Consider the following 11,490-nt stretch of genomic DNA (forward strand, 5'->3'; position numbering starts at 1 on the left):
TTATTCGATTTAAAAGTTAATATTTTAAAAGAATATCAAAAGCTTTCTATATATCTATAATAACAATCGAAATTATATTACTAATTGCTAATACAAGCTCTATATTATAAATGAAGATAGCTACTAGATCTATCCCTAATCTTCTGAAAAGTGCTTTATAGTATTATAGACTAATTACTTTATATCTTAAAGCTATTCAAGATATTTGACTAGCTATATATTATTCAAAACTCTTTTTGATATAAAAGATTAGAGCTATTAGTCATTACGATCACAATAATATTTTATCTTTTTGTTTACCTTAAAAATCATTATTATCTTTGCTAGCTTTTATTCTTTTGAATAATAATTTAGAATTAGGTATAATACAAATATCTCCCGAATTAATAACTTGATACTCAATTAATATACCTTAAGAAGATATATAATAGCTCGATTCATTCTTGATGCAATATACAAGACTCCTATAATATGCTTTTCTACTTTTTCAATTGAGATTGTTTTTTTCCAAAAAAAAATCCTTTTATATATTTGATTGTATAATAAATCATTTGGAAGATTATTATTCGTCTTGAATTGATCCAGAACCACTATAAATAGAGCATCCACTTTCTCTCTTGTATTACAAATCTCCCGCTTATTGATTATTAAAAAGGGGGATTTCGTATTACTTTCGGGAATCAACTTATGCCATCCCATAATTTGATAGAGTTCTTTATTGTTCTTAACCTTATCTAGATATATAGCCCAATAGAATCTCTTAGCTTATCGCACTACTTTTTGTAAAAAGTGTATAGTATAAGTCTTCCTTTTCAAGTCCATTCCCCTTTATACTTCTATATATGCTTGATAAGCTTCTCTATATTCATCTATCCACCATAACAAGGCTTTCCCTACTTTTCGATCGATTTTACCAACCATTCGGATTGACTTATCTAGCGCTTTCACCAGCTTATTAATATAAATCTCGATCTCGATTGTAATCTGGATATCTACATTACTAAAATAAACTAGTTGATTAACCATTAGTCCATCCAATCTCAGCAGATCCACCTTTTTTATTCAGTAGTGATATTAATCCCACTCTATTATTCCGCAATTCGCTAGATTAATAATCTGAGTAATATAATCAGATTCATAATGAAGTTCTTTCAATATCTCTATATAAGCAAATAATATATTAAAAAAGGTTAGGTCTAGTATATACTCTCTTGTATAAATAAGTATACCTAGAATACCTATAAACTCTATACCCTGTTCGTTTGCCCATATTGTAAGCTATACTTTTTGATTGGTTGTAATCACTCCTGGTTCCTATAGTTTGTATTTTATATTAAAGTCCCCTTCTATAATTATACATTTATTTGAGATTAAGTGTATAATATAATTAATAATATCCAAAATGCACAAAGCTCTATAGATATTCAAGATCGAATATTCATTGACTCATATCCAGAGTAAGTCTCTGTTTTCAAGTTGACCCATTTGCTCTACTTTCAAATGCACATCTTTTCATATATATATTATAATCCAAAGGCCTTATTTATTCTCCTCCAAGTCTTTTTAAAGATTCTAATTATCAATCGGCTAATACTGATTATATACATTATGATTTTGTATGATTGAATTTCAGTATAGTCTTGGTTTCTATAAACAGATTATATTCAGTTAAGCTTCAGCTATTAATTGTAATAATATAATATAATTCGTATATCCCCAATCTACATTCGCTCAAGTAATAATAAGACCTTTGTTCCTTTAAATATATTTGTCAATTATATTACTTATAAAAAGAATCTAGATACAGTGTTTACTGTTATAAAGGTCTCTATATTGTTTATCTTCAGATTTATTAAAGTAAAGGCTTTTTCTGCTAAGGCTTCTATATTGAGATTCCGCTGGTTTTGACTACAAGCTGGGTATGTGCATAGCATAATTAATGCGATTAGTAGACTTATACTAAGCCTGCATAAGCATTTGCTGAAACGTTCATTCTCATATACTATAATCCTTACCCCCAAAGTAATCAAGGTTTCTGTGATTGTTATTCTGGAAGGTAGAGGTGGTTTAGGGATATAATCCACTTTGTTTGTATCTACTTTATACAATATCTCATAATCTTTTTTGCTAATAGTTTTAATTGTAATTAGTTCTTTTACGGTTAAAGCAATTCGTTGTTTAATGTAAACCCTAGGAACAGCTAAGCAATTAGAATAACCAGTGCGAAAAGGCCTATGACAATTAACATATTGAGCTGCTCTAGTACATTGCTGATATACAAATACATTCTTATACTCAATATTTAGTTTACTATATATCGAGCATCTTAAGGCTCTATTACAGGTGAAGGGATTATAGTACTCTAAGCAGCCAATACTATGAAATTGAATTTCCTGGGGTTTATTTAAAAGAATCGAGTAGGAGTTGTTATTAAATAGTTGAAACTATAGTACTACAATATTGAAGCCAATGATTCAGATGGCTCTTTTAGTAATCAGGTTGATCCCGCTACATACCAATCTGTAATTGATTGGCTGCTTGCTGGTTTGAACTGTGATCTTCTTCTTAATAAGCTCAATGAATATAGGAGTAGGAGTACTTTTGATGTGATAGAAATTGTATGATACTTATAGGATTACATACATGAACCATTTTTCTAATCTATATATACTTATTGCATAAAGGGTTTTAAGTACCCACTCGATATTTTCTGTTTTTATAATCTCCTCCCGACTAGTACTAAAGCTGTATCTTAATATTTAGTTTATATTGTTCCTTTAAAGAAAGAGAATCTCTACTAGTATAATTCTAGTAACTATCTCTTTTATTCTGAGTTTTAATAGGAATAAGCTAGTCTCTGAAAGCAAAGCTTCCCTATCAGTTATTATAAGAATCGTTTTCTCAATCCAATCATTCTCCCTTTTAAGTCTGTATATTTTCGAGCGATTAATATTCATACTTTTATTAGAAACAGAGTGTATTATATTAATAAAGCCTGTAATAAGACTTACTACCTCAGACCTTATCTGAGTTTTCAATATATCAATATAGATTTTCTGCATATTGCTTTCTAACTATAATTGCTTTATTACAAACTTTCTCTCTTGATTAAAGGTAGTCTTTATTACTTTTAGCAAAGTAAAGATAATTATATTTTTAAATTTCACGGCGAGTTTGTATTATTGGCCTTGAAATCCTTATATAAGCTTATCTACTAGTATTACGAATGCTTTGATTACCTTTTATTTCTTTCCCTTTATTTTATCAATCCTTTCAAATCATTCCTTGATTATATTAAGAATAGAACCTATGGATGATTTTATAATTGATAAAGACTATATACCAGTCCCTGAGATATTAATAACTACTTAAAGGGAAAGCACCCCCTAGATTGAGAAACCACTCGACATATTAGAGGCACGCATCGCCATCGGCATAATGGGAGCCTTCTGTGGTTACAAGGTTTGATAGGATTAAGCCTGCCGGGGCAGGGGAAATAAATAAGGAGTATATGTGAATCGTCCCTTCCTCGTGGATGTTTTATATATATATATATATATATAGTTCTATATTCATATAGTATACTAGGAGCGAATCACAGGATCACATGATCATATCACGTGATCGTCACTTAAGAGAGCTCTTAGCCCAGAACGGCCTGAAAATCAATTCTTTATTAGCTCTTTATTAGTTCTTTCAATCCATTCGTAGTAAGATCGACATAGTACTAGCGAAATCGAATAAGGAATAAGAAAGAAAAGCTTTATTTGATGGAATGGCCGGATTAGGAAGAGATCTACGAGAGATAAACGAAAGTGAAAAGCTAGATTAGTAGGAAAAAGCATAAAATAAGGCCTTTCCCCCTCGAATATAGAATAAGAAAAATAAGAATATCATATACTGTTTTATGAAAATCACGTGTTTCATAGCTATTTAGTTGTTAATACGAGCCAGCTTCCCATAATAGACTAATATTAGTCTATTCCCTCTTATATACTATATACTCATATACTAGCTCATGACCTACGATAAAAGAAAACCTAGAAAGAATAAGCAATTTCATCTCAACTCAGCCTAGCTCTTCTAAATTGATTTTAATTCAATTCTTATTATATATATATATTCGATTTATCCCTCAAGCTTAAATTGACTAGATCTTCCACTATCATTATAATAATAATATTCCTTATTATTATAAAAGCTAACCTCCTAGAAAACTCAACATACAAATACACATGTAACAATCGCGTGGTTTGGTACTGCTAGCACCATTCCTACTTTTTAAACGAACGGACAGTGTCTGAATTATCTTCTATTGGTACTGTCTTCAGCAAATAGTTTTCTTTCAGTCCGGGAGTCGTTGAAATTAGACTTCAGGGGTCAACAAGGTTAGATTTGTTGCGATCTCTGGTCTCTAATTGGATTTATGTAAGTTATGCTGCAATCGCTACAACATTGGGAAGCCCGTACTTTTGACTAACACAAAAAATGAATAATAACTCCACACAATATGTCACATCTAATTCAATCTCAGTTTCAGGCCAATCGGCTCAACCAGGATACATTTTCATGTAGCATCGCATATAGTCATAAGCGTCGAAACGAGCCGATGTAACTTAAATTACCCAGCCGACCCACCCACTTCAACAAAAGCACGACGTAGGAATATATTAATAAGTCTATGATAGCAGATTACAGTGCAGTATACTTCAGCAGTTTTGCTTATAGCGGAGATTGGACCAGTTTCAAACGATTCCCCATGTTGTCATCTATGCTGGAAAATTTTCCCCTCATTGTTCTACTTTCCCATATCTGCTCCACCATGTAACTACAGTCTCTTGGATTCTTAATTCGTCTTCTTCAGCTAGCCTTATGATCTTCCATGTGCCCCTCTAGAAAGAAGGATCTGCAATTTATGAATATGAATTAGATTTATACTGCAGTGTCTCGCGATCGAAAATTAGCCGTTTTTTCTTCATCTACTAACACACTACAGTGTCTTGGTTTCTTCATTCATCTCTCCACATAACATTTTGATCTTCCAAGTGCTTCCTCTAGTTGAAAGACCTGTGATTTAAAGTCATGCTTTGAAGTCACACTGCAGTACCTGAGAGAACCAGGCGTTCTTCTGCCTGCTGAGTTCTAACCTTTCTTTGAAGATCAATTTGACTGTGATATCTCTGCATGGTTGTGTATCTGTGCAGTTTTTATGTGTTCTCCTGTTGATACAAAAAGCAGTAATTTATCACCTGTCGCGGGATTGATATATTCCAAAGGCATTAGGTGGCAGAGATTGTGCGGTTGTTAGTAATCAACTCACGTTCTAAATTCATAGCTTTTGAATAGCATTCTCTTCAAAATCTCGACTTTGTATGTCGCTGAATACAAATGAAACTCTGTCTGAATCATGGCTAAGTTGTGTTTATTTCCAATTGGAAAATTGCACATCGAAATATTCCGAGGGCTTAGTCGCATGGTCTTCTGGTTACCTATGAGGTATTCTCTTGGCCCTTCACATGGAAATATGCTCGTAGTCTGATCGGGACATAGATGTCGTTTCGGGTTTTTGCAATTACATATATGAATGCCCAATAGCATGGGAGAACAGCCTCTTACTATCTCCTTTTGCAGAGATAGCGGTGCCTGTCTTCAAGATGATTGGCTTTGAGAAACCTATTTTAAATTATCCGTAGCCTTCACGAGGACAGCATTGTTTTCCCTAGATACGGACCTGACAAACTGTTGTATAATTTCAAATCAAGTATTGATCTTCTTGAATTGAGCGAGTCAGTTAATCATAGGCAAAATAACGGAGGAGTTCATTCCGCCATCATACCTTTGGCTGAAGAACGAGGTAGACGTGGCCTATGGAATGTCCTTGTGGCTATATGTAGGTGAAGATATCTCATTATAAATAGGTCAAAGAAGTCCTTCTCATTGCATCAATTATCCTCAAAAAGACACAGCTCTCCTCTCTCATCAAATCATTGTCAACCTACTCAAAACACTCAAACCTTTTCTGACACTACATCTTCAAACCACTCAAAATGACAAACGCAACTTGGGACTACGACGGCCTAAGAGTCACCATGACGTCTACGTTTGACTGGCGTTGGAGTGACTCTGGTAGTGGTGGCAAAAGAAACGGTACATTTTTCCACCCGCGCGCTCAAGGAAACTTGTGCGCACTAGGAAGTTACGGTAATCCTGCCTACGGGGAGATCACAGGGAAAAAATCTGTGATCCTCGTTGGGCCAAGTCCCAACGCACCTGCTGGGCGTTCCCCAGCAGTTGCAAGACCAACGAGCTACACAAACATGTGGAGCGACAGTGGCTCTGGCGGAGCTAATGATGGTACCATGTGGCGACCTGTAGCTCCGTCTGGATACGTAGCAATGGGAGATGTCATGGCTTCAGGGTACGGAAAACAGCCCAGCCTTAACGACGTCTGGTGCTTGCGTTCAGATCTGACACGGCTGTCTACTTATGAGGCAAGTGACTTTTGGAACGACGGATCATCTGGAGCGGACCGTAATTGCTCAACATGGAAGATTGTCACCGAAACCAACGGTATCGATGGTTCCGAGTATCTTCCTATACCTCCTTACACCTTCCGTGTCTCGGCAAACTATGGCAGGCCCGATACGAGTTATGCCGTCGTGCCGCTTCTCCGAGTTCCCAATGCTTTTAAAAGATTTGACTTTGCTTTACCGACTGTTACGAAAACAACCATCCCTAGCACTGGCGACCAATTTGGCCAGCAAGAACAATGCTCTGCGGTGTTGCCTTTCATATTTTATCTTCCGAACGACAGCGCTTGGAATCTTGCTAGGATCTCTAAGCCTTTCTATACTGTCAGTCGGGAAATTGCGTGGAATGTTGAGGGGGTTTGGAACAATGACAGCGCAGGTGACTTCAATCGCTCGAAGACCATCAAATGGGGGATAAGCAAGACCCAAAGCGAAGAGATGGTGCACTCAGCTGGTGTTTCTGTCTCGGCTTCATACGGTATTAAAGGTTTCGAAAGTAGTGTTACACTCAATTACCAGTTCACTCAAACTACTTCAAAATCTTTTACCGAATACCAAGAAGGAGAAACCACCGAGTCATTCGTTGTTCCTGGAAAAACAGTGAAAGTCTTGTTCAGCAAGCATATCTGGTTGAAAGCTAAAGCTGGTGATGGTACCATGGCTAGTCAGGTAGAGATGGTTGCTAATAACGATATCCACTTTGGTGGTTGCGATCTGAGCTAAACCATTGCCATTGAGACGGCTGCAACATGATATCACGTGGAGATGGAACGAAATCTTTCTTTTCTTTGTCTGCATCTCATCTTCTTGGTATTGGATTCGTCTACTTGTTGTCCTGCAATTATTTTCACGATATGGAACCCCGCTAGTAAGGCCTTGAGACCTTAGGCTCAACAATGTACATCATACGGAACCTTTTGTCTTGGTCAGGTCAAAATCACGTAACGAATACCCGGTGAAAGATCATAGGGAGAAGGAACCATTCAACTGACCCAGAGAGAAGGAATATCCATGTGGTGATTTGAATTTTCCAAGTATGTAGAGCTTCGTGCTCAAGAACAATCATTACTTTCATAGTATAGCTACGACAATGCAGCAATCATTGCACTTACTCTTTGGTACTTTGAATATCCAAGTCACGGACAAAAACGTATCCCCAGTAAAATTTTGATATATTATTTGTTAAGACATGAAGTCCAGCACACAATGTCGGTCCGGTACTGTTAATAATCCTCCGTGTCGCAGTAGATTTCGCAGTGCCGGTATATTCTCCTTGGAGACCTAGAGTACACAGAAGTGACCGTAGAGAGGTAGTAGCGGTGGATATATCGACTAACAATGTGACGGGGCAGAAAAGACAAGTGCCAAGAAATTTGAGTTCGTAGGCCATCACCGAGTATGAAGAATACGAGGTTGATGAATAAAAGCAGAATCTGGAGCGAAATAGAATATTGCGTGATTTGATGTTGCGAGCCGGAACTTTTACCACATTTTAAAGAATTCCAGCTGCTTATAGATTCACTGAATTCAGATGATCCACCACAAGGAACTTTTCCATGTATTCATCAATTACAATCGTCGTACTTGCTATGCTTGCTCCTTGTCATGTAGTAGTCTCTCGTGGAAGCCCGATCAAACAGAAAGCAAAAAGAACACTGCAAGCAACGACAAAGACGTAAATCAGTGGCATCAAAGCATTTGAAGGGTATTCGGACGTGGCCGAGAGATATTGCACAGACGTGCTGAAGTTTAAGCTGGCCATAGTGATTGGATATTAGGCCTGGTAGAAGCTCTGTTGTGTATTGCCGTTTATAGCCTCAAGAGAACTGGTATTGCTATGGCGGAGTTGGCAAGGAAATCTGGGACAAGTCAGATGTAGATATGCTGAGTGCGGTAATAATAGTCATCGTGACTCTGGGCATCTTTGATATGAGCAATTTCTAGTTGCAGAAAAGGAGGAGTGAATGTGAAGGCCTAGACTACTCGGATCAATGAATTGTCAACATTGTGATCATATGAATTGTTTGTGCCCGTCAGCATCCTAAACATCCGGGTGCCAAGATTTTTAGTGACCGCATCTTCATTGATTCCTTCTATCAAATTTCCGGGGAACAATTCTTCATGTGATTGATTCCATCAGTACTTATTAGTGTGTTCAATTGCATTGGATAATGCAAGTGTTCCTTATTGAGGGCTTTGCTCTGAGATCAAGACTTATACTCACATGAAAAGTAAAGTGATCCTCACATTATAGTCTCCGCTGCTTCCATGATCAAGGTGTTCAAGTTTTTAACATGGAAATCTTCAAGAACTGTTCGCCACAGGCCGTTCCTAAAAGCTAGACGATTATAATCGCAATATATGATTCACAAAATTAGAGAGCGAGACCTCGAGCATATGTATTGTGCAGAGATGCAAAGTTTTTTTTTGTTTTTGGAACTTTTATGGGAAACGAAAATGATGAACGGTAGCTTGAATCGTGAGGTTATAGGACCGTGTCTACATAAAATAGGATACGCCTGACTCCGAAACATAAATTCCGATTTTCCGCGAAGGGCCTCAGTTCTGGGAGACTTTCCCAAGTAAACTGAATGTTTCCCACCTCATTCCCTCGCCATCTTCGACCCCTTCTGCATCCCATCTAGCCCAACCGCCATCTTCATAGTGTGGTTCAGCAACTTTACTCCAACCACGTATAAGAGCTCTCCAATAACAAGCCTCAGAAGCTGGAGATAAGTATCTTGTGAACAGTTCTCTTTGTCTTTTAGCAATACCAGTAGCTATCTCAGGGTGGTTCCGCAAGTACATGATTGTTTCCTCAAGGTCTGACCAGTCGGGTTCAACGAATATGATGTTCGCTTCATTTAGTCCGTAGGTGTTGGGCCAACGAGTTGTCCAGTCATATTGGAATTTTGCAGACACTTCACGCGCCGGGAGGAATGTTTTTGAAAATATGGGACGTACAAAGTGTGTTTGGTGAAGTAAATAAGTCGGTGGTGGTGTGAGAATAACGGAAGCGCACGCCTGATGGAAAAGTAGACGCCCAGAGTAGGTTATGCCCTCCGTGTAAACAATATATTTGTACTTGCAAAAATCTTCTATCCCGATAGCATTTTTGGCACTGTCGCCGTTTGTGGTCCAATTAAGAGCTTCTATATCTGCCCATTCTTTATCTTTACCCTTCAGAATCAAGCTTGGCCGCGAGTCCTTGTTACCGACGGTATTGAACCATCCCGTTCCTCTCCAAACCGCTTTGTCGATTTTCTCGGTCCAATGCTTATCCATCTCTATACGATCAATCTTGGACATAGCTTGATCGACGGTTCCAATAAAGGAAACCGGCCACGACCAAAAACTGAAGTGCGGCATAACCCAGTAATTTCCGTTTTCAATTTTAGGGTCGTTCGATCTTGAGAATGCCCATGAATTATTCATTGGAGTATCGAGTATATTGAACGCGAAAATAGTGTTCGGAAGAGGCGAAGGAGAAGTAGTAACGGCACGGTGAATTTGGTGTAAGACTGAAGTTCGCTCCTATGATATAGAGATCAGAATCTTGTGGCAATTACCAGGAAGAAGAGGTGACGAACCTGGAGCATATTCCGGGACGGGTTGGGGTCCGCAGAAATGATGAACACCTGGATTTACCAGTCAACATAGTTTGTAAGATAGATGGTTTGATGGTCAAATAGAACCTTTCCATCCTTTATTCTCCCTTGCACAAGCCCGGTATGGTGATCCGGCTGTCTCTTCAGAGGAAATGGTCCTCGAGCCACTGCATCATCAATCTCTTTCGTCAAGCCTGGAAAAGTTGCGTGGCATTGGTCTTCTGTCAGTGAAAGTGACTGGAGGATGTCTGCAGAAGGCTTCTGCTCATTGTCCGAAAACTGAAGGATTGATGATTGTAAATTCGTAGACTGTTTATCATATAGGTAAACGCAAACAAGCACAATCAAGAGAAATATGCCAATATGACTGGGGCTTCTGAGACGGTACGCCATTGCCTCATGATAGGCCAACAAAGACTCAATAGATCGCGAAAGTAATTCATCAAGATCTCAATACTTAAGACGTTTCGTTTCACATTGAAGAACAAGGTTGGCACGGTAAACAGGACCTCGCGCCGATAAGCCTATTCAATGGTAAAATGCGACGGTTCAAACCGCGTAGTGTTGTGAATGATTCTGCCAAGTGACATACTGAATACTCTGGACTTACCGTACCGTTCTATACCATACGCATTTTTAGTACTAGAAAATGATGATTTCTGGAGGAGCTCAGATAAAAGACAAGACGATGTCGACAGAATTTACACATAGCCTTATGAGTTCCACAGGTATCATTAGGCGTTTGATGAGACTTGTGGGTACAGAGTACGGTACCCGAATACCATCAAGTATAATGTATCGCACGTGACTGGTAGCAACATCTTCGAGATGAAGCCAATTCGGGGTGCAACGTTAACATGCATCCCTTGGATGGTGTCCTCGACACTATATTCCAATTCCAAATAACCATGTAAATCAAGGCTAGAGAGCTAACTTGAAGGTTCTGATGCATACCATTGAATTACAATTTCTCGGAAATCAACCACTACAAATCGTTAGCCTGAATAGCTCAACCGATTTTCTACACACGGATTCGCTTTTTCAACCTCGCGGGCACCTTGTCCATACCTTAGAGCGGCTACTGTATTCGAGAATATCACCGTGAATATGCTTAGCGAGACATGTCTTCAGTTCATCATATTCAGCTCCAACGATCACGTACAATTCAACTCCCAAATTGCAGGTCCGATGTTACATAGCCCAGTGCCAATCCCTTATCAGTGAATGTAACATTTCAAATTTACGGGAACACCTACTTCTATGACCCTAGGACTCTATGGCTAGCTTATGTTCTTTAAATATCGTTTGCCGCTCTGACGGTTGTCACAGATTGCATATCGATATGGTTAAAT

At 38.1% G+C, this 11,490-nt stretch overlaps 2 protein-coding genes across 2 annotated transcripts; one reads left to right on the plus strand and one right to left on the minus strand.

The window, feature by feature from the left end:
• Nucleotides 1-6,047: 6,047 nt before the first annotated feature.
• Nucleotides 6,048-7,253, plus strand: EAF02_004073 (uncharacterized protein; the record flags this gene model as incomplete). Its single annotated transcript, XM_038900121.1, has 1 exon — nucleotides 6,048-7,253. The coding sequence occupies one exon, from the start codon at nucleotides 6,048-6,050 to the stop codon at nucleotides 7,251-7,253; it is 1,206 nt and encodes a 401-aa protein (XP_038759828.1).
• A 1,682-nt stretch (nucleotides 7,254-8,935) lies between these two features.
• On the minus strand, nucleotides 8,936-10,857 carry EAF02_004074 (uncharacterized protein). The gene is made up of 3 exons (XM_038900122.1): nucleotides 10,226-10,857; nucleotides 10,121-10,168; nucleotides 8,936-10,064 (listed from the first exon to the last, which is right to left on the minus strand). Exons 1-3 carry the CDS (start codon nucleotides 10,529-10,531, stop codon nucleotides 9,090-9,092), a joined length of 1,329 nt encoding a protein of 442 aa, XP_038759829.1. The 5' UTR covers nucleotides 10,532-10,857; the 3' UTR covers nucleotides 8,936-9,089.
• Nucleotides 10,858-11,490: the final 633 nt, after the last annotated feature.

This window comes from Botrytis sinoallii (assembly GCF_014898435.1).
Source record: "Botrytis sinoallii strain Bc 23 chromosome Unknown BSIN_006, whole genome shotgun sequence".
Taxonomy (NCBI): Eukaryota; Fungi; Ascomycota; class Leotiomycetes; order Helotiales; family Sclerotiniaceae; genus Botrytis; species Botrytis sinoallii.

Coding starts and splice junctions, on each gene's coding strand:
- EAF02_004074 (XM_038900122.1), bottom strand. CDS start 10,531: ATGGCGTACCGTCTCAGAAGCCCCAGTCATATTGGCATATTTCTCTTG. Junction 10,169..10,225: donor GGAGAATAAAGGATGGAAAG/GTTCTATTTGAC, acceptor TGGTAAATCCAG/GTGTTCATCATTTCTGCGGA. Junction 10,065..10,120: donor CGTCCCGGAATATGCTCCAG/GTTCGTCACCTC, acceptor TCTATATCATAG/GAGCGAACTTCAGTCTTACA.